The sequence below is a fragment of the Cherax quadricarinatus genome, chromosome 1 (genome assembly GCF_038502225.1).
Source record: "Cherax quadricarinatus isolate ZL_2023a chromosome 1, ASM3850222v1, whole genome shotgun sequence".
NCBI lineage: Eukaryota > Metazoa > Arthropoda > Malacostraca > Decapoda > Parastacidae > Cherax > Cherax quadricarinatus.
This window is the reverse complement of record NC_091292.1, coordinates 11778654-11801708: the sequence shown is the minus strand read 5'-3', so window position 1 is coordinate 11801708 and position 23055 is coordinate 11778654. Positions and strand designations below refer to the sequence as shown.

Sequence of the window (23055 nt, the reverse complement as noted above, 5' to 3'; positions counted from 1 at the left end):
GAAAACAGACATTCAGAATTTTCAAATGCAATTTTCCAGCATCATTGATTCAACTACTGAACAATTTGTTGTAAGATTTACTAAGCTGAAGTTATTTGAAGGAACTTCACGATTCACAAACTGTGCAGACAGTGTAACAACACACAAACTGAATTTCTAAATATTGCAGTGGATTGATTTGGATAATTTTGATATACAGTTGACTGACTTACTGAGGAATTCAATTTGGAAGCAAAAAAAAATGTCGAATGAGAGCTGAAATAAAAATTTCTGAAACAGATCAGTTAGTGACCGGATTGCAGAAAATGAGGACCTGCAACTCTGAAATTTCATTCCTAAAACTTATGACTGCCTAAAAAAAAACCTGGCACTGGCAGTATTTTCATTTGCATATTCATGCGAGTGATTATTAACAGTAATGAACTTCGTCAAATCTAATTGTTTGTAGGAGCAGACTTAATGATGGCACTAGTGGTGTAGGAGCAGACTTAATGATGGCACTAGTGGTGAAGGAGCAGACTTAATGATGGCACTAGTGGTGTAGGAGCAGACTTAATGATGGCACAATTGTTTGTAGGAGCAGACTTAATGATGGCACTAGTGGTGTAGGAGCAGACTTAATGATGGCACTAGTGGTGTAGGCAGGGCTCTTAAAACCCATCACAAGACTGATGTAAAAGAAAAAAAAAGACACAATACCATGACTGGAACAATACACAAATAACCCTCACACAGGAGAGAGAAATTTATGACGACGTTTCGGTCCGACAAGGATCATTTACAAGTGACTTGTAAATGATTCAAGAGCTAGTTATTTGTGTACTGAGGTGAAGCATCTGTTATCGTTGGTGCAGCAGCGTAAGTCTCACTGATAATAAAATATGTTCACACTCCTTGATTTTTGTTTTGTTTTATAATATAAACCAAAGCTTATCATTTCACAGTCACATCGTATGTTACTTGGGTAAAGTTTGTCAAGAAACAGGACAAGTGTTTCCTGATTCGGGTCTTAGTCACATGATGACCAGCAGTTGGAGGTTTGGTCATCTGACCGAGACCTTCGACTGGCTTACCGATCTACCCCTTTAAAAATTTTGGTGATTACCTGGAGTTTACCTGGAGAGGGTTTCGAGGGTCAACGCCCCCGCGGCCCGGTCTGAGACCAGGCCTCATGGTGGATCAGGATCTGATCAACCAGGCTGTTACTGCTGGCCGCACGCAAGCTGACGTACGAACCACAGCCCGGTTGGTCAGGTACTGACTTTAGGTGCCTGTCCAGTGCCTTCTTGAAGACTGCCAGGGGTCTATTGGTAATCCCTCTTATGTATGCTGGGAGGCAATTGAACAGTCTTGGGACCCAGACACTTATTGTGTTGTCTGTCAGTGTACTCGTGGCACCCCTGCTTTTCATCGGGGGAATGTTGCATCTCCTGCCGAGTTTTTTGCTTTCATATGGAGTGATTCTCGTGTGCAAGTTTGGTACCAATCCCTCCAGGACCTTCCAAGTGTTTATTATCATGTATCTCTCTCGCCTGCGTTCGAGGGAATACAGATCAAGGACCTTCAACCGCTCCCAGTAGTAAAGCTGCCTTATTGCATTTATGTATGCCGTGAAAGCTCTTTGTACACTCTCCAGGTCTGCAATGTCGCCAACCTTGAAGGGGGCCGTTAGTGTACAGCAGTATTCCAGCCTAGAGAGCACAAGCGATTTGAAGAGAATCATCATGGGCTTGGCGTCCCTAGTTTTGAAGGTTCTCATTATCCATCCTATCATTTTCCTAGCGGGTGAGGTAGATACATTGTTGTGGTCTTTGAAGGCGATATTCTCTGACATTATCACTCCCAGGTCCTTCACATTACTTTTCCGCTGTATTGTATGGTTAGAATTTGTGGTATACCCTGACACATTTTTAATTTCTTCAAGTATTCCATATCTGAGTAGTTGAAATTTCTCCTCGTTGAACGTCATATTGTTTTGAGTGGCCCATTCGAAGATCTGGTTGATGTCCGCTTGGAGTCTCGCGGTGTCTTCGATGGAGGTCACTGCCATGGTGATCCGGGTGTCATCCGCAAAAGAAGACACGGAGCTATGGCTTACATCTCTGTCTATGTCAGAAATGAGGATGAGAAATAGAATGGGAGCTGGTACTGTGCCTTGTGGAACAGAGTTTTTGACTGTGGCTGCCTGGGACTTTACTCTGTTTACTATTACTCTTTGTGTTCTATTTGTCAGGAAGTTACAGATCCATCTACCAACTTTTCCCGTTATTCCTTTATCCATCATTTTGTGTGCTATTACACCATGGTCACACTTGTCGAAAGCTTTTGCCAAGTGTGTGTATACTACATCTGTATTTTGTTTATCCTCTACAGCATCCAGGACCTTGTCTTAGTGGTCCAGTAGCTGGGACAGGCAGGAGCTACCTGCTCTAAACCCGTGTTGCCCTGGGTTGTGTAACTGATGGGTATCTAGGTGGTTGGCTATCTTGCTTCTTAGAACCCTCTCAAAGATTTTTATGATATGGGATGTTAGTGCTATCGGTCTGTAGTTCTTTGCAATTGCTTTACTGCCACCTTTGTGGAGTGGGGCTATGTCTGTTGTTTTTAATGTGTGTGGGATGACCATTGTGTTCATGCTCCCTCTCCAAAAAATGCTGAAGGCATGCGATAGGGACTTCTTGCAGTTCTTGATGAACACGGAATTCCATGAGTCTGGGCCTGGGGCAGAGTGCATGGGCATGTCATTAATTGCCTCTTCAAAATCTTGTGGAGTTATAATAGTATCCGAGAGTTTTGGGATGACCAAATTCTGGGTTTCGTTCATAAAGAATTCATTTGGATTGTCGACCCATAGAGTTGGCAGTGGCTCGCTGAACACTGTCATATTGGGACTTTAGTATCTCACTCATTTCTTGGCTGTCATCTGTGTATGTCCCATCCCGCCTAAGCAGGGGCCCAATACTGGATGTTGTTTTTTCCTTAGATTTGGCTTAATAAGAGAAGAATTTTTTTTTTCAATTTCCTTTATGGCTTTTAGTTCTTCCTGTGATTCTTGTCTCCTATAAGATTCCTTCAGCTTAAGTTCGATATTTACTCGTTCGATATTTGATGGTTGTATATCTATCATATACTGTAAAGTACTGTACTACTATATATATATATATATATATATATATATATATATATATATATATATATATATATATATATATATATATATATATATATATATATATATATATTTATATATATATAAATATATATATATATATATAATATATATAAATATATATATATTTATATATATATATATATATATATATATATATATATATATATATATATATATATATATATATATATATATATATATATATATATATATATATATATATATATATAAAACAACCACTCTGAAAGAATAGTAAAGTACTGTACTACTATATATATATATATATATATATATATATATATATATATATATATATATATATATATATATATATATATATATATATATATATATATATATATATATATATTAAATTTCAACTGTCCTTTTGAAAACATTGATATTAATAAATTTTTTATTAGGCTGCCTTAAATTCTGTCAATTATTTAATCTCTGTTATACCCTTATTAGTTAATAATATAACAATGAATAAACTTAATTAAGCTGTGGAAAATTTTTGATAATTTTCGTAGAACCGATAGCACTAACGTCCCATATCATAAAAATCTTTGAAAGTGTTCTGAGAAGCAAGATCACCACCCATCTAGATGACCATCAATTACACAACCCAGGGCAACATGGGTTTAGAGCAGGTCGCTCCTGTCTGTCCCAACTACTGGACCACTACGACAAGGTCCTGGATGCTCTAGAAGACAAACAGAATGCAGATGTAATATACACAGACTGCAAAAGCTTTTGACAAGTGTGACCATGGTGTAATAGCGGACAAAATGCGTGATAAAGGAATAACAGGAAAAGTCGGTAGATTGATCTATAATTACCTAACAAATAGAAGACAAAGAGTAGTAGTCATCAGAGTAAAGTCTGAGGCGGCTACGGTGAACAGCTCTGTTCCCCAAGGCACAGTACTCGCCCCCATCATGTTCCTCATTCTCATATCGGACATAGATAGACATATAAGCCACAGCGCCGTGTCTTCCTTTGTAGATGACACCCGAATTTGCATGACAGTGTCTTCCAAGCAGTTACTTAGCCTTAATATCAACATGCTCCATAACCTGTACCAATATAGAGTTTCATTTAATCTTAGCCTGCCCGAAATTCCTAGTTATGCTAGGCATGATAGATTTGTGTGTGGAAATTGACACGAAAGTAATTTTATGTAATAATGCAGGTGTGTTGTATTGATGTGACTTTCAAAAAGGTGATAATTCACAGGGGAACTAACAACCCCCTATAATTTCCTTATTTACTGTAATCAGTTAATTAAATAAAACATAATTGTTGTAATGTTGGAAAAGTTAATATTCTGATCAGGAAAATGTATTTCACACTTGGAAGTGTCACTGAATTTATATGAAAATATGTGGAATTTTTTTACGATTTTCCTAAATTTAGAATGTGTAAATTTAAATAATATAATAATTATGTTAAAATTAGTGCTGGATTTGACCTAAGAGAAACTCGGAGTAAGAGGAAGTGTCCAGCACGGCGTAGGAATACAGATGGAAAAACGGTTACAGTATGGCGATGTATCACTGGTAGTACAATTAAGTGATTAATCCAGCTTCATCGAGGCCGAAAATAAGTTTATCGGCTGGAATCAAGGATTAGAAGTTTATTTAGCGTCCTCTGAAGTGGTAAATGGATTTATAACTTGTGAAACAGCTCCAATATGACAGTATGATGATAAATGAGAGGACACCAAATCTTTTGTGCAGCCCAAATCACATGTAATATATGCTTACCCTTAATTAGAAGTATCTGTTGCCTTGGTCAATGCATATATTCTGATAGGGATGCATTAGTATGTGGCCACAATAATTTTGGTAAGTTAATGTCTAGAATTTGTTATTTGTAAATAAACGTGATAGTATTATTAAAGTTAGGAGAAATTTTACCCAGTCTCTAGGCGCCATACTTAATGTTTATCACTGTTGTGAGCCAACAACTCCTTTATAAATTCAGGTCAAGAAACAACTCATACGGTCCACTGTCTTATAATTCACCAGCATTACTGGTACAGTTTTTAAGTATCTAATGTTTTTTTAGGCCCGACTTTACTTGTGGGTGGGAAAGAAAGTGTGTGAGCGTCGAAAGGCATGGTGCAGCCATGGATTGGTTCAGAGGACATCTACAAGACCTTCACGGCTGCTGCAACTAACCCATCTCTTTGGGAAGGACCTACTTCCACTGGGGAATCCCGCCTACCAGTGACTTTGCCCTCGTCTGCTGCCCGTCCCTATCCACTGACGCCTATATAAACCGCCAGTCTTCTTGTCTTTGCTCCAGATTCTCCTCCACCACGATGCTGTGAACACTAACTCCAAGGCCGAGGGACTGATTACCTCATCTTTTGTACATAGTTCTACTGTCTTCCTATTATGTCCTAGAATCTGTATTGATAAAGCCACTGGATGGCGAAACGTCTACTACAATAAAGATATCCAGATGTTGCACATGTGTCTTAACTTTCATATTGTCGGTATTTTATACCTTTCGAGGATGACAAAGTTGATCCCATGTATCAGAAATCTTCTCTATGAGGATAGACTGAGGTCCCTGAATCTGCACTCTCTAGAAAGGTGTAGAATTAGGGGGAATATGACTGAGGTGTATGAATGGAAAATAGGAATAGATAAAGGAAATGTAAATAACGTGCTAAAAATATCTAGTCAAGACAGGACTCGTAGCAATTGGTTCAAATCCTTCAGGAACGATGTAGGAAAGCACTGGTTTGGTAATAGAGTTGTGAATGAGTAGACCAAACTCCCGAGTACCTTCATAGACGCTAAAACGTTGTGTAGTTTTAAAAATAGGTTAGATAAATACGTGAGTGGGTGTGGGTGAGAGTGAGTTGGACCTGACTAGCTTGTGCTAATAGGTCTGATGCAGTGCTCCTCCCTTCTTATATGGACTAGACTGGGTCAGTGGCTTATGCCGGTAAGTGACTTAGATGCGCCTCGCATGGGCCACTAGGCCTGCTGCAGTGTTCCTTCTTTCTATGTTCTTATGATCCGTTAATTTACATCTTGTGAATTATCTGGAGAGGGTTTCGGGGGTCAACGCCCCCGCGGCTCGGTCCGAGACCAGGTCTCGTGGTGGATCAGGGTCTGATCAACCAGGCTGATACTGCTGGCCGCAGGCAAACTGACGTCCGAACCACAGCCCGGTTGGTCAGGTACTGACTTTAGGTGCCTGTAGACAGCCAGGTGTCTATTGGTAATCAAACTTATGTATGCTGGGAGACGGGCCACAGTGTACTTGTGGCACCGCTGCTTTTCATTGGGGGAATGTTGCATCTCCTGCTGATAGGATTTTCCAAGTGTATATTATCATGTATCTCTCTCTCATACGCTCCAGGGAATACGGATCAAGGGCCTTCAACCGTTCCCAGTAATTTAGGAGCCTTATCGTATTTATGTGTGTCGTAAAAGTTCTTTGTACACTCTCCAGGTCAACAATTTCGCCTGGCTTGAAGGGGGTCGTTAGTGTACAGCAGTATTCCAGCCTAGAGAGAACAAGCGATTTGAAGAGAATCATCATGGGCTTGGCATCCCTAGTTTTGAAGGTTCTCATTATCCATCCTAAAGTTATCCCATTTAAAACAAATTAGAATTATTGGTTGCCTAAACTGACTTCTAAGAATGCTTCCAAGTATTTTGTTCTCTTTCTCCATATTTTGTTGTAAAATCCCAATATATTAAGATAATAATAAAAATGATGATGATGATAATAATAGTAATAATAATAATAATGATGATGATAATAATAATAATAATAATAATAATAATAATAATAATAATAATAATAATAATAATAATAATAATAATCTGATGCTCAAAATTCTCACTGGTACGCGAGTTTTTCAGAAAATTATAGCCAATTTGGGCACACACTCAGTAAGGTTGACCACCCCTTTGCTAGTGTATACATAGCAAGAGGTATGCAGTTATCAGTATCTATACACCGAGAGGGTGTGTGTATATCTTAGTGTTACTTACTTACTTACCAGTTGTCAAATGCACTTGTCGATAGACATTTAGTTTTCTTTTTTTGGTGTATGCGTGCACTCACCTAATTGTGGATACAGGGGGTCGAGATTCAGCTCCTGATCCCGCCTCTCCTGGCTGCGTGATCCCTAACACACTTATTATTAAAGCTATGTGCGGATTCTGCCTCTACCACTTCGTTATCTAGGTCGTTCTACTTTCTGTCCATTCTAAGGCTAAATAAATACATCCTAACATCCCTGTAATTCATCTATGCTTCTAACTCGCATCTGTGATCTGGTGTACCTGACACCCGCCTCACCCTATCACTTCCTCTGAGTATTTTATACATCGTAATTGTGTCATCCCCAGTTCATATGTCTTCTCACTATATATACTTGAGTCTACGTCAACCTTTACATTAGTGGTTATACTTAACATTACTTCCCAGGTGAATGGCCTCGTTGATCCTCGTTTTAAGGCAATGTGCCTTATAAACATAACAAACTATAATAATTAAACTCTTTACTGAAAAAAAACATACCTGCATTCCCTTTACTTTGATGACTTCCTTTATGCGGTCACTGATGATAAAGTTACCATCTTCTTGGTATGAGGCGATGTCTCCCGTCCTGAACCAACCATCAGCGTCTATGGTATCAGCAGTTTGCTGGGGATTGTTGTGGTAGTGACTCATCATCTGATAAGAAATTTAAAGCAAATGACAACATTATAATTCACCATAACTGTGACCTTAAACATACCAGTACTTGATGGACATATAATTAATGAAGAGTCTGAATTATTAAATAAATTTTGTAACGCATTTTATCTCTTTGTATGTACGTTTGTGTGTGTGTGTGTGTGTGTGTGTGTGTGTGTGTGTGTGTGTGTGTGTGTGTGTGTGTGTGTGTGTGTGTGTGTGTGTGTGTGTGTGCGCGTGCGAGGTTTTGTGTGTGTGTGTACTCACCTATTTGTACTCACCTATTTGTGGTTGCAGGGGTCGAGTCCTAGCTCCTGGCCCCGCCTCTTCACCGGTTGCTACTAGGCCCTCTCTCTCCCCGCTCCATGAGCTTTATCAAACCTCGTCTTAAAACTGTGTATGGTTCCTGCCTCTACTACGTCATTTTCTAGGCTATTCCACTGCCTTACAACTCTATGACTGAAGAAATACTTCCTACTATCTCTCTGACTCATTTGTGTCTTCAACTTCCAATTGTGGCCTCTTGTTTCTGTGTCCCCTCCCTGGAACATCCTGTCCTTGTCCACCTTGTCTATTCCACGCAGTATTTTATATGTCGTTATCATGTCTCCCCTGACCCTCCTGTCCTCCAGTGTCGTCAGGCCGATTTCCCTTAATCTTTCTTCATAGGACATTCCCCTTAGCTCTGGAACTAACCTTGTTGCAAACCTTTGTAATTTTCTCTAGTTTCTTGACGTGCTTTATCAAGTGCGGGTTCCAAACAGGTGCTGCATACTCCAGTATGGGCCTGACATACACGGTGTACAGTGTCTTGAATGATTCCTTACTAAGGTGTCGGAATGCTGTTCTCAGGTTTGCCAGGCGCCCATATGCTGCAGCAGTTATCTGATTGATGTGTGCTTCCGGAGACATGCTCGGTGTTATACTCACCCCAAGATCTTTCTCCTTGAGTGAGGTTTGCAGTCTTTGGCCACCTAGCCTATACTCTGTCTGTGGTCTTCTGTGCCCTTCCCCTATCTTCATGACTTTGCATTTGGCAGGATTAAATTCGAGAAGCCATTTGCTGGACCAGGTGTCCAGTCTGTCCAGGTCTCTTTGAAGTCCTGCCTGGTCCTCATCAGATTTAATTCTCCTCATTAACTTCACATCATCTGCAAACAGGGACACTTCTGAGTCTAACCCTTCCGTCATGTCGTTCACATATACCAAAAATAGCACTGGTCCTAGGACCGACCCCTGTGTGTGTGTGTGTGTGTGTGTGTGTGTGTGTGTGTGTGTGTGTGTGTGTGTGTGTGTGTGTGTGTACTCACCTAGTTGTACTCACCTAGTTGAGGTTGCGGGGGTCGAGTCCGAGCTCCTGGCCCCGCCTCTTCACTGATCGCTACTAGGTCACTCTCCCTGAGCCGTGAGCTTTATCATACCTCTGCTTAAAGCTATGTATGGATCCTGCCTCCACTACATCGCTTCCCAAACTATTCCACTTACTGACTACTCTGTGGCTGAAGAAATACTTCCTAACATCCCTGTGATTCATCTGTGTCTTCAGCTTCCAACTGTGTCCCCTTGTTACTGTGTCCAATCTCTGGAACATCCTGTCTTTGTCCACCTTGTCAATTCCTCTCAGTATTTTGTATGTCGTTATCATGTCCCCCCTATCTCTCCTGTCCTCCATTGTCGTCAGGTTGATTTCCCTTAACCTCTCCTCGTAGGACATACCTCTTAGCTCTGGGACTAGTCTTGTTGCAAACCTTTGCACTTTCTCTAGTTTCTTCACGTGCTTGGCTAGGTGTGGGTTCCAAACTGGTGCCGCATACTCCAATATGGGCCTAACGTACACGGTGTACAGGGTCCTGAATGATTCCTTATTAAGATGTCGGAATGCTGTTCTGAGGTTTGCTAGGCGCCCATATGCTGCAGCAGTTATTTGGTTGATGTGCGCTTCAGGAGATGTGCCTGGTGTTATACTCACCCCAAGATCTTTTTCCTTGGGTGAGGTTTGTAGTCTCTGACCCCCTAGACTGTACTCCGTCTGCGGCCTTCTTTGCCCTTCCCCAATCTTCATGACTTTGCACTTGGTGGGATTGAACTCTAGGAGCCAATTGCTGGACCAGGTCTGCAGCCTGTCCAGATCCCTTTGTAGTTCTGCCTGGTCTTCGATCGAGTGAATTCTTCTCATCAACTTCACGTCATCTGCAAACAGGGACACCTCAGAGTCTATTCCTTCCGTCATGTCGTTCACAAATACCAGAAACAGCACTGGTCCTAGGACTGACCCCTGCGGGACCCCGCTGGTCACAGGTGCCCACTCTGACACCTCGCCACGTACCATGACTCGCTGCTGTCTTCCTGACAAGTATTCCCTGATCCATTGTAGTGCCTTCCCTGTTATCCCTGCTTGGTCCTCCAGTTTTTGCACCAATCTCTTGTGTGGAACTGTGTCAAACGCCTTCTTGCAGTCCAAGAAAATGCAATCCACCCACCCCTCTCTCTCTTGTCTTACTGCTGTCACCATGTGTGCGTGCGAGTGTCTGAGTGTGTGTGTGTGTGTGTGTGTGTGTATGTGTGTGTGTGTACTCACCTATTTGTACTCACCTATTTGTGGTTGCAGGGGTCGATTCATAGCTCCTGGCCCCGCCTCTTCACTGATTGCTACTAGGTCCTCTCTCTCCCTGCTCCATGAGCTTTATCATACCTCGCCTTAAAACTATGTATGGTTCCCGCCTCCACTACTTCACTTTCTAGGCTATTCCACGGCTTGACTACTCTATGACTGAAGAAATACTTCCTAACATCCCTTTGATTCATCTGAGTCTTCGACTTCCAATTGCGACCTCTTGTGTCTGTGTCCCATCTCTGGAACATCCCGTCTTTGTCCACCTCGTCTATTCCGCGCAGTATTTTATATGTCGTTATCATGTCTCCCCTGACCCTCCTGGCCTCCAGTGTCGTCAGGCCGATTTCCCTCAACCTTTCTTCGTAGGACAATCCCCGTAGCTCTGGGACTAGTATTGTTGCAAACCTTTGCACTTTCTCTAATTTCTTGACGTGCTTGACTAGGTGTGGATTCCAAACTGGTGCTGCATACTCCAGTATGAGCCTGACGTAAATGGTATACAGAGTCTTGAACGACTCCTTACTGAGGTATCGGAACGCTATCCGTAGGTTTGCCAGGCGCCCGTATGCTGCAGCAGTTATCTGATTGATGTGCGCCTCAGGAGATATGCTCGGTGTTATACTCACCCCCAGATCTTTTTCCTTGAGTGAGGTTTGCAGACTTTGGCCATCTAAACTATATTGTGTCTGTGGTCTTCTTTGCCCTTCCCCAATCTTCATGACTTTGCATTTGACGGGGTTAAACTCAAGGAGCCAGTTGCTGGACCAGGCTTGTAGCCTGTCCAGGTCTCTTTGTAGTCCTGCCTGATCCTCATCCGATTTGATTCTTCTCATTAACTTCACATCGTCTGCAAACAAGGACACTTCTGAGTCTATCCCTTCCGTTATGTCATTCACATATACCAAGAACAGCACAGGTCCTAGGACTGACCCCTGTGGAACCCCGCTTGTCACAGGCGCCCACTTTGACACCTCGTCACGTACCATGACTCGTTGTTGCCTCTCTGTAAGGTATTCTCTTATCCATTGCAGTGCCTTTCCTGTTATGTGTGCCTGATCCTCTAGCTTTTGCAGTAACCTCTTGTGAGGAACTGTGTCGAAGGCCTTCTTGCAGTCCAAAAAATGCAGTCGATCCACCCCTCTCTCTCTTGTCTTACTTCTGTCACCTTGTCATAAAACTCTAATAGGTTTGTGACACAGGATTTTCCCTCCCTGAAACCATGCTGGTTGTCAATTATACACTTGTTTCTTTCCAGGTGCTCCACCACTCTTCTCCTGATGATCTTCTCCATGACCTTGCATACTATACACGTTAGTGATACAGGTCTGTAGTTTAGTGCCTCATGTCTGTCTCCCTTTTTAAAAATTGGGACTACATTTGCCATCTTCCATACCTCGGGGAGTTGCCCAGTTTCAAATGATGTGTTGAAGATTTTTGTTAATGGTACACACAATGTCTCTGCTCCCTCTTTAAGGACCCACAGAGAGATGTTGTCTGGTCCCACTGCCTTTGAGGTGTCAAGTTCGCATAGCAGCTTCTTCACCTCCTCCTTGGTTATATGTACTTCATCCAGCACTTGCTGGTGCACCCCCCTGTTCTGATTTCCTGGAGTCCTACTGGTTTCCACTGTAAATACTTCTTTAAATCTTGGGTTGAGCTCCTGACATACATCCCGGTCGTTTCTTGTGAATTCCCCATCACCCTTCCTCAGTCTGATTACCTGGTCCTTGACTGTTGTTTTCCTCCTGATGTGGCTGTACAACAGCTTCGGGTCAGTCTTGACTTTCGATGCTATGTCATTTTCGTATTGCCGCTGAGCCTCCCTACCTAGTTTTTGCCTCCCTACACCTTTGGGTGAACCAAGGACTCGTTCTGTTCTTCCCATTATTTCTGTTTCCCTTGGGAACAAACCTCTCCTCTGCCTCCTTGCATTTTGTTGCCACATAGTCCATCATTTCTTGTACTGGTTTTCCTGTCAGTTCCCTCTCCCACTGAATGTCTTGAAAGAAGTTCCTCAAGCCTAAGTAGTTCCCTCTTTTGTAGTTTGGTTTTTCCCACCCTATTCCTGTTGCTCTCTCCACTTGGAGCTCAACTATGTAGTCGAAGCACAGAACCACATGATCACTAGCTCCCAGGGGCCTTTCATACATGATATCCTCGATGTCAATACTACTCAAGGTGAATACAAGGTCCAGTCTTGCTGGTTCATCCTCTCCTCTCTCTCTGGTAGTGTCTCTAACATGTTGATGTATGAGGTTTTCCAGTACCACATCCATCATCTTGGCTCTCCATGTTTTGGGACCCCCATGGGGCTCCAGGTTTTCCCAGTCAATCTCCTTGTGATTGAAATCACCCATAACTAGTAACTTTGCTCCCCCCATGTGTGCTCTCCTGGTCCTGGCCACCTCGGCTAGTGTGTCGACCATTGCTCTGTTGCTCTCATCGTATTCTTCACTTGGCCTCCTGCAGTTCTGTGGTGGGTTGTACATTACTGCAATTATCACCTTATGTCCCTCAGACTGGATTGTTCCTACAAAGTAGTCCCTTTCGCCCGTGCCATCCATTCCTTCCATTTTCTCAAACCCCCACTGGTTTTTAATGAGCAGTGCAACTCCTCCTCCCCCTCTCCTCCCTCTGTCTTTCCTGAGGATTTGATATCCGGATGGAAAGATTGAATCTGTTATTATTCTGGTGAGTTTTGTTTCTGTGAGTGCTATTATGTCTGGGGATGTCTCCTTGATTCTTTCGTGCCACTCCTCATACTTATTTGTTATTCCATCTGCATTTGTATACCACACCTTCAACTTCTTTTCTAAGATTGTGGTCTGGGAGGTGTATTGGGGTTGGGGAAGTGGGAGACCTGATAAGGAACTATGGGTGGTTGCTGTGGGGGTGGAGTTTGTAATGCAGTGGGTGGGGGCATTGGATGTGGCATGGGTGTTTTGGTTTAGAGTGTTTGGTTGCACTGGGGTTGACCTGGTTGGGAGGCTTCTATAGGAAGTTGTGAGGGAGGCTGTATTTGATCTTCCTGTGTCTGGGATCTCCTGTCTTCTCCATCCCCTCTCTTTCCTCCTTTCGCCTTTGTACCATCTCTCTCTGTTTCTGCCTTTCTGCTTGTGTTCTGTCGCGGTCGAGATACACCTTCCTGTATGCGGGCATGTCCCTTAATCATGCTTTCTCCTGCAGGATCCTGTTCCGAGTCGATTCTGCGTTGAAGGTCACTTTCACTGGCCGGGTTCTTTTTTTTACAAACCCCCCTATTCTCCGAAAATTTTCCAGCTGGGTCATGTCGTCTTCTCCTATTGCTTTCATGATGCTTTCAATTGCTTTTTTTCCCCCTTGTTTTCTTGCTTCAACTCCCCTTCAACTCCCTTTCATTCTCCCACTGCATATCCCTGTGTATCCCCTCATTCAATATGATTTCCTCCATTGCAGCTTTCCTTTCTTCAGTTTCACTAGCTAATGTACTTGGGCTCAGTGGCCTGTCATTTTCCCTTCTCGGCTTTCCCTGGGCTCTGCTGTGGTCTGTTAGGGCCTCCACATATAGCTTAGCTCTTTCGTTTACTACAGTCTCCACTGATTGAGCTTCTACATGCAGTTTTGCTCCTTCTTTCCCTACAGTCCCCTTATTTGTGACTGAGGTAGCAGTCTCTGTTGTCAATCCCAAAATGTTCTTTAGTTCTTTAGGCTGTTTCAGATTTTTCAGTTCCTCTTCTAAACTCTGTATCCTGGCCTCTGCTGCTTTGACTTGCACCTCCCACTTCCTGCTTTCCATGTCTATCCTCTCTTCCATTCTCATGCTAAGTTCTTCTAGTTTCTTTTCCCATTCATGTTCCCTTTTTGTGAGCTCTGCTGCCCAATCTTCCTTTGCAGTTTCCTCCTCCTGTCCCTTGGTTTTTCTTGTTGCTCTCTGGCAGCCCATTTTTGTTTTATCCTGATTGCCTCAGAGTGGGAAACCTATGTAATTCTGTATGTTAGGTTAGTATTGTGTATGTCAGAGTGTGGGGGGGAGAGGTAGAGGAGGAACTGTGGCTATGTGGGAGAGTAATGGGGAGGGGGAGTGGGAAGGAGAGTGAAGCAAGTGGGTGAGTGGGAGAGGGAGAGGGGGAAGGAGGGAGAGGTGGGGAGGGGGAGGGTGAAAGAGGGAGGGGAGGGATCAGGTGAAGGAGTGAGATGTCGGTGGGGGAGGGGGGAGTGCATGTGTGAGTCTGGCAATGTGTGTGTGTGTGTGTGTGTGTGTGTGTGTGTGTGTGTGTGTGTGTGTGTGTGTGTGTGTGTGTGTGTGTGTGTGTGTGTGTGTGTGTGTGTGTTGTGTGTGTGTTGCATGTGTGTGTGTGTTATGTATGTGTGTTGTGTGTGTGTGTGTGTATGTGTGATGTGTGTGTGTGTATGTGATGTGTGTGTGTGTGTGTGTGTGTGTGTGTGTGGGTGGGTGGGTGTGTGTGGATGTGTGTGTGGGTGTGTGTGGGTGTGTGGGTGTGTGTGGGTGTGTGGGTGTGTGTGGATGTGTGTGGGTGTGTGTGGATGTGTGTGGGTGTGTGTGGGTGTGTGGGTGTGTGTGGGTGTGTGTGGGTGTACTCACCTAGTTGTACTCACCTAGTTGAGGTTGCGGGGGTCGAGTCCGAGCTCCTGGCCCCGCCTCTTCACTGATCGCTACTAGGTCACTCTCCCTGAGCCGTGAGCTTTATCGTACCTCTGCTTAAAGCTATGTATGGATCCTGCCTCCACTACATCGCTTCCCAAACTATTCCACTTACTGACTACTCTGTGGCTGAAGAAATACTTCCTAACATCCCTGTGATTCATCTGTGTCTTCAGCTTCCAACTGTGTCCCCTTGTTACTGTGTCCAATCTCTGGAACATCCTGTCTTTGTCCACCTTGTCAATTCCTCTCAGTATTTTGTATGTCGTTATCATGTCCCCCCTATCTCTCCTGTCCTCCAGTGTCGTCAGGTTGATTTCCCTTAACCTCTCCTCGTAGGACATACCTCTTAGCTCTGGGACTAGTCTTGTTGCAAACCTTTGCACTTTCTCTAGTTTCTTTACGTGCTTGGCTAGGTGGGTGTGTGTGGGTGTGTGTGGGTGTGTGTGGGTGTGTGGGTGCGCGTGCGCACACTAGGCTACGCTACTCTTTTGAAGATTATAAAATTGTTTTCACAATCAATTCCTTATTAATATACACTAATATATACTAAATAATATTAATTGTGTACATTTGTGTTTGTGTGTACACTTGTGTTTGTGTGTGTGTGTGTTTACTAGCTTGTCGTTCTTTGAAAAAGAGGGGGGGGGGGGTTACGTTAACACTATTTGTTATTGTTGTTTCACCGGTATTCTCCCAGCCCAGATCTTCGCCACTAGGCTACTTTACTTTTTGATGATTATAGGATTATTTTTTCTCACTCAATTCCTTATTAATATATAATAATGTTTATTATAATAATAATTACGGGTGCACACTTGTGTTTGTATGTACGTACTTGTTTACTAGCTTGTCGCTGTCAGAAAAACGGAGGGGGGGGGGGGGTTCACTAGGCTACACAACTCTTCTGGAGTTTACCTGGAGATATTTAGATAATTTACTAAACATTATCAGGGTTACCACTATCTATCTCCTGGTACTGAAATAGGGAGAGAGTGATGGTATAGCATACAACCAGCAGGGCGAGACACTGAGACTTTAGACACTAACCAAAATTAACCACAAATAGGCAAGTGATGTCGTCTGCACAACAATGGAGGTTCCTGCTGGTCGGCTGCTATCAACTCCTTCAATTTTGTAACTCCTTCAGGAACTTTATCATGCATTCAAGTTTTTATTTTCTTTTTCTTTTAAGACTTGGTATTCCCTCTTTTTTCTTTAGTACAGTATTATGGTCATAACAAGTCTGATGATGTTAGCTACATTCACAACACCAACAGCTGGGAATTGACTAATTTTTTCTTACTTTCAGTATTTACTTAATCACTCTTTTATGCTGTTATAACCAACTAACATATGTATTTGTTAATATTTCAGATCACACCGTGGCCCGGTGGCCTGGTGGCTAAAGCTCCCGCTTCACACATGGAGGGCCCGGGTTCGATTCCCGGCGGGTGGAAGCATTTCGACACGTTTCCTTACACCTGTTGTCCTGTTCACCTAGCAGCAAATAGGTACCTGGGTGTTAGTCGACTGGTGTGGGTCGCATCCTGGGGGACAAGATTAAGGACCCCAATGGAAATAAGTTAGACAGTCCTCGATGACGCACTGACTTTCTTGGGTTATCCTGGGTGGCTAACCCTCCGGGGTTAAAAATCCGAACGAAATCTTATCTTAACCCAATTAACTGTTTGGATATTTTGTGTCAACACTGCAGCCAGCAGCCTAATCAGCTGACTGCTACCCTCCCTCACTCAGCATTCATTTAAATTTAAATTGTAAAATTCTTGATCTTATCACATTATTCGCACTCTTGAAAGCTGTTACACTCTTGTAGGTATGTTCACTGATTCACTCACGTACGATGACCGCTAATTATATCTTAGGACAGCCACTAGAACGCTAAATCCTGGGAGCACTATTCAGCGATACTGCTTCACGTGTGTGCGTGTGTGTGTGTGTGTGTGTGTGTGTGTGTGTGTGTGTGTGTACTCACCTAGTTGACCTAGTTGTACTCACCTAGTTGAGGTTGCGGGGGTCGAGTCCGAGCTCCTGGCCCCGCCTCTTCACTGATCGCTACTAGGTCACTCTCCCTGAGCCGTGAGCTTTATCGTACCTCTGCTTAAAGCTATGTATGGATCCTGCCTCCACTACATCGCTTCCCAAACTATTCCACTTACTGACTACTCTGTGGCTGAAGAAATACTTCCTAACATCCCTGTGATTCATCTGTGTCTTTAGCTTCCAACTGTGTCCCCTTGTTACTGTGTCCAATCTCTGGAACATCCTGTTTTTGTCCACCTTGTCAATTCCTCTCAGTATTTTGTATGTCGTTATCATGTCCCCCCTATCTCTCCTGTCCTCCAGTGTCGTCAGGTTGATTTCCCTTAACCTCTCCTCGTAGGACATACCTCTTAGCTCTGGGACTAGTCTTGTTGCAAACCTTTGCACTTTCTCTAGTTTCTTTACGTGCTTGGCTAGGTGTGGGTTCCAAACTGGTGCCGCATACTCCAATATGGGCCTAACGTATACGGTGTACAGGGTCCTGAACGATTCCTTATTAAGATGTCGGAATGCTGTTCTGAGGTTTGCTAGGCGCCCATATGCTGCAGCAGTTATTTGGTTGATGTGCGCTTCAGGAGATGTGCCTGGTGTTATACTCACCCCAAGATCTTTTTCCTTGAGTGAGGTTTGTAGTCTCTGACCCCCTAGACTGTACTCCGTCTGCGGCCTTCTTTGCCCTTCCCCAATCTTCATGACTTTGCACTTGGTGGGATTGAACTCCAGGAGCCAATTGCTGGACCAGTTCTGCAGCCTGTCCAGATCCCTTTGTAGTTCTGCCTGGTCTTCGATCGAGTGTATTCTTCTCATCAACTTCACGTCATCTGCAAACAGGGACACCTCAGAGTCTATTCCTTCCGTCATGTCGTTCACAAATACCAGAAACAGCACTGGTCCTAGGACTGACCCCTGCGGGACCCCGCTGGTCACAGGTGCCCACTCTGACACCTCGCCACGTACCATGACTCGCTGCTGTCTTCCTGACAAGTATTCCCTGATCCATTGTAGTGCCTTCCCTGTTATCCCTGCTTGGTCCTCCAGTTTTTGCACCAATCTCTTGTGTGGAACTGTGTCAAACTGGTGCCGCATGTGTGTGTGTGTGTGTGTGTGTGTGTGTGTGTGTGTGCGTTCGAGTGTCTGTGTGTGTGTGTGTGTGTGTGTGTGTCCTTAAGTATCTGTGTGTACATGTGTGTGTGTGGTTAGGTAAGGTTAGGTTTGTCAGGAAACAGGGCAAGTGTTTCCTGACGAGGGTCTTAGTCATATGATGACCCACCGTTGGAGTTTTTGGTCATCTGACTGAGACCTTCTGCTGGCTTACCGGTCCACCCCTTTAAAAATTATGGTCATAGTTATAACCAACATATTAGTGTGTGTGTGTGTTTGTGTGTGTGTGTGTGTGTGTGTGTCCTTTATTGCTTGTGCTTGTGTACTCACCGAAGTGTGTTTGCAGGGGTCGAGTCTCCTGGCGTGCGAGTGTGTTTACATATCCATATGTGGGAGCGCCTTGATACCGGTGTATGTGTGTTGATCGTGAATGCCTTCCATCTCCCATCCTCCAGGGAGGCCATATGACCCTTGTGGGTTCAGCGCTTCCCAGATTATAATTAAATATAAAAAATATGCTCTTGTATATGAGTGGTTGTGAGTGTACATGTACTCACCTATATGTGGCTGCAGGGGACGAGTCACAGCTCCTGGCCCTGCCTATTTTTGTTGAAAAAGGGTCGAGTACTAACTTTTGGGCCATCTTAGCTTTCAGTTGATAGGTATAGTACATATATGGGGTTAGCCTTTGTTATTGGTTCTATCTTTTTAATTTTATTACGTGCATCCAGCACAAACATTTTTTTTGTCAATGACTGGCTTGATTGAGAAGTTGTCACGCGCATTCCTAGCTCCTGAACCAGTCCATATTAACAGTCCATCCTCTCAGTCACAGACAACATGACACTGTTGCAAAAAACAGTCAAATGGGTGACTGTTGACGGAGCCTTGAACAGTTCCATTATGACATAGTCATAGAAATGGTCTGCAAACCTTATGTGAAAGAGCGACATAGTTATTGGGAGGACAGGATGATAAAAAATATCTCAATAAATAGCCTGTCTGAGCCCAGAGGATATGGTGTGTCGTGATCATGCTTCGTCTTGTTCTTCACTCCTCCAGCGTATTGAAATATAGTTCTAGCACTTTTTTATTCATAGTTCTGCCTTTCAGTTGGAGTGCCAAACCTAAGGAAAAAATCTGAACTTTCCCGTCCCCGTTTCGTGTTTGACTATGTGCTGGCGCTTCGTAATCCATGATCTGTTGTACATTTGGTTCAGGTTTCTGAAGGTTATCCTTATGTTTGCTAACCTAGCATTCACTTGTGTTCTTATCATCTTAATGTACGTTCTGAATGTTGTTTGCTGGAGTCGAGTCTTCAGCACCAGACCCCCACCTTTTTAAGTTTTGTTCTCTACTGGCTTAAGGGGGTTATGACCGATCAAAGTAACATCCGTGCAAAATTTTCCAATTACAATAACTGCTGATGCCTTAAGATCATTTGTGGGCTGAACAGGTTTTTACAGCTGACATTGTCAGTTTTATTCCATAGCAACTCCTGTAACAGAATTGCTGAAAATGATACTCCTTTCATTGGACCTTCCATCACGAAAGAGATTTTCAGACACTAATCTAGCCTCATTGAACTTCATAAGGTGTCCAATATCTCTGTAATGGACATGCACAATTTTATGGTCATTACGGTTGCAGTTCTTGTGCTCCCAGATCCCAATATCCAGAGATTTTTCTGTTTCCCCCACATATATTTTGTCACATCTTCCACATGGTATTGTGTATACATAAGAACATAAGAAAGAAGGAACACTGCAACGGGCCTACTGACCCATGTGGAGCAGGTCCATGTACCCCTCCCGGATTAGACCAATGACCCCCCCAGGGATTAGCCCAATGACCCACCCAGTCTGATCATCTCCACTCAAGGATGGAGCACAAGCTAGTCAGGTCCAACTCACACCCACCCACACCCACTCATGTATTTATCTAACCTATTTTTAAAACTACACAACGTTTTAGCCTGAATAACTGTACTCAGGAGTTTGTTCCACTCATCCACAACTCTATTACCAAACCTGTGCTTTCCTATATCCTTTCTGAATCTGAATTTTTCCAACTTGAAACCATTGCTGCGAGTCCTATCTTCGCTGGAAATTTTCAGCACGCTATTTACATCCCCTTTATTTATTCCTGTTTTCCATTTACACACCTCGATCATATCCCCCCTAATTCTACGCCTTTCAAGAGAGTGCAGATTCAGGGCCCTCAGTCTATCCTCATAGGGAAGATTTCTGATACATGGGATCATCTTTGTCATCCTCCTCTGTACGTTTTCCAGAGCATTTATATCCATTCTGTAATACGGTGACCAGAAGTGAGCAGCATAGTCTAAATGAGGCCTAACCAAGGATATATAGAGTTGAAGAGCAACCTGAGGGCTTCTATTATTTATACTTCTAGATATGAAGCCAAGAATTCTGTTAGCTTTATTGCGAACACTAATGCACTGTTGTCTTGGTTTTAAATTACTGCTAACCAGAACTCCTAAACCCTTTTCGCAATCAGTAGTATTAAGATCTACATTATTTAGTTTATATGTGGCATGGTTATTTACCTGTCCAACATTTAGAACTTTGCATTTGTCAATATTAAACTGCATCTGCCACTTCTCCGACCATTGCATCAGTCTATTCAAATCATTCTGGAGTGCTCTAGTGTCATCATCAGAATGAATTGGACGGCCTACTTTGGTGTCATCAGCAAATTTGCTTATCTCGCTATTTATTCCCTCATCTATGTCGTTTATGTAAATTGTGAACAACAACGTGCCCAACACTGACCCCTGAGGAACACCGCTTGTGACGTGCCCCCATTCTGATTTCTCCCCATTTATGCAAACTCTCTGCTGTCTATTTCTCAGCCATACCTCTACCCAGGAAAAAATTTCTCCTCCTATTCCGTGTGCCTTAAGTTTCCTCAATAGCCTCTGGTGTGGAACTCTATCGAAAGCCTTACTGAAGTCCATATACACAATATCATATTCATTACCATGATCTACCTCCTCAAACACCTTAGTGAAAAAAGTTAGTAAATTCGTAAGACAGGAACGCCCCTTTGTAAAACCGTGATGAGATTCATTAATCAATCTGTGCCTGTCAAGATGGCTACGAATTACTTCGGCAATTATTGATTCCATAAATTTTCCCACCATGGAGGTAAGGCTTATTGGTCTATAGTTCGAAGCCAAGGATCTGTCACCTGCCTTGTAAATAGGTATTACATTTGCCATTTTCCACTTATCAGGCACTATGCCAGTTTGTAGTGATATGTTAAAAAGATTAGCCAAAGGTATGCTAAGTTCCTCTTACAGTCCTTTAACACCCTTGCAAACAGTTCATCAGGGCCTGGGGATTTGTTAGGTTATAGTTTCTCTATTTGTCTGAGGACCATGTCACTAGTTACCGCAATTGTACATAGTTTATTAACATCCTGTTCTACATAATCTATTATTTCAGGAATATCGCTATTATTTTCCTGGGTGAAAACTGAGAGGAAGTAGGTATTGAGAATTTCACACATAACCTTATCACTCTCAGTGATCTGACCAGAGTTACTCTTAAGTGGGCCAATCTTGTCCCTAATCTTACTCCTGTATACCTGAAAGAATCCTTTAGGGTTAATCTTTGAATCCCTTGTGACCTTAGCCTCATAATCCCTTTTTGCTTTTCTTATTCCTCTCTTTATTTCTCTCTTTAATAGTAGTAGTAGGTTGGTAGACAGCAACCACCCAGGGAAGTACTACCGTCCTGCCAGATGACTGTGAAACAGAAACCTGTAACTGTTTTGCATGATGGTAGGATTGCTGGTTTCTTTTTCAGTCTCATAAACACGCTAGATAACAGGGATATCTTGCTACTCCTACTTACACTTTGGTCACACTTCACAGACACGCACATGCATATATATATATATATATATATATATATATATATATATATATATATATATATATATATATATATATATATATATATATATATATATATATATATACATACATCTAGGTTTTTCTTCTTTATTTCTTCTATTGTCCATGGGGAAGTGGAAAAGAATCTTTCCTCAATAAGCCATGCGTGTCGTATGAGGCGACTAAAATGCCGGGAACAATGGGCTAGTAACCTCTTCTCCTGTAGACATTTACTAAAAAAGAGAAGAAGAAAAACTTTATAAAACTGGGATGCTTGAATGTGCGTGGATGTAGTGCGGATGACAAGAAACAGATGATTGCTGATGTTATGAATGAAAAGAAGTTGGATGTCCTGGCCCTAAGCGAAACAAAGCTGAAGGGGGTAGGGGAGTTTCGGTGGGGGGAAATAAATGGAATTAAATCTGGAGTATCTGAGAAAGTTAGAGCAAAGGAAGGGGTAGCAGTAATGTTGAAGGATCAGTTATGGAAGGAGAAAAGAGAATATGAATGTGTAAATTCAAGAATTATGTGGATTAAAGTAAAGGTTGGATGCGAAAAGTGGGTCATAATAAGCGTGTATGCACCTGGAGAAGAGAGGAATGTAGAGGAGAGAGAGAGATTTTGGGAGATGTTAAGTGAATGTATAGGAGCCTTTGAACCAAGTGAGAGAGTAATTGTAGTAGGGGACCTGAACGATAAAGTAGGAGAAACTTTTAGAGAGGGTGTGCTAGGTAAGTTTGGGGTGCCAGGTGTAAATGATAATGGGAGGCCTTTGATTGAACTTTGTATAGAAAGGGGTTTAGTTATAGGTAATACATACTTTA

General features: G+C 42.8%; 1 protein-coding gene across 1 annotated transcript in view; it reads right to left on the bottom strand.

Moving 5' to 3' along the window:
* LOC128691897 (probable 4-coumarate--CoA ligase 3) overlaps nt 1–23055 on the bottom strand; it is a 105378-nt gene that overhangs the window by 23702 nt on the left and 58621 nt on the right. The window contains exon 9 of the mRNA XM_070085600.1: nt 7730–7885. Within this exon, the coding sequence (XP_069941701.1) occupies nt 7730–7885 (156 nt within the window). The remainder of the gene's footprint in view (nt 1–7729; nt 7886–23055) is intronic.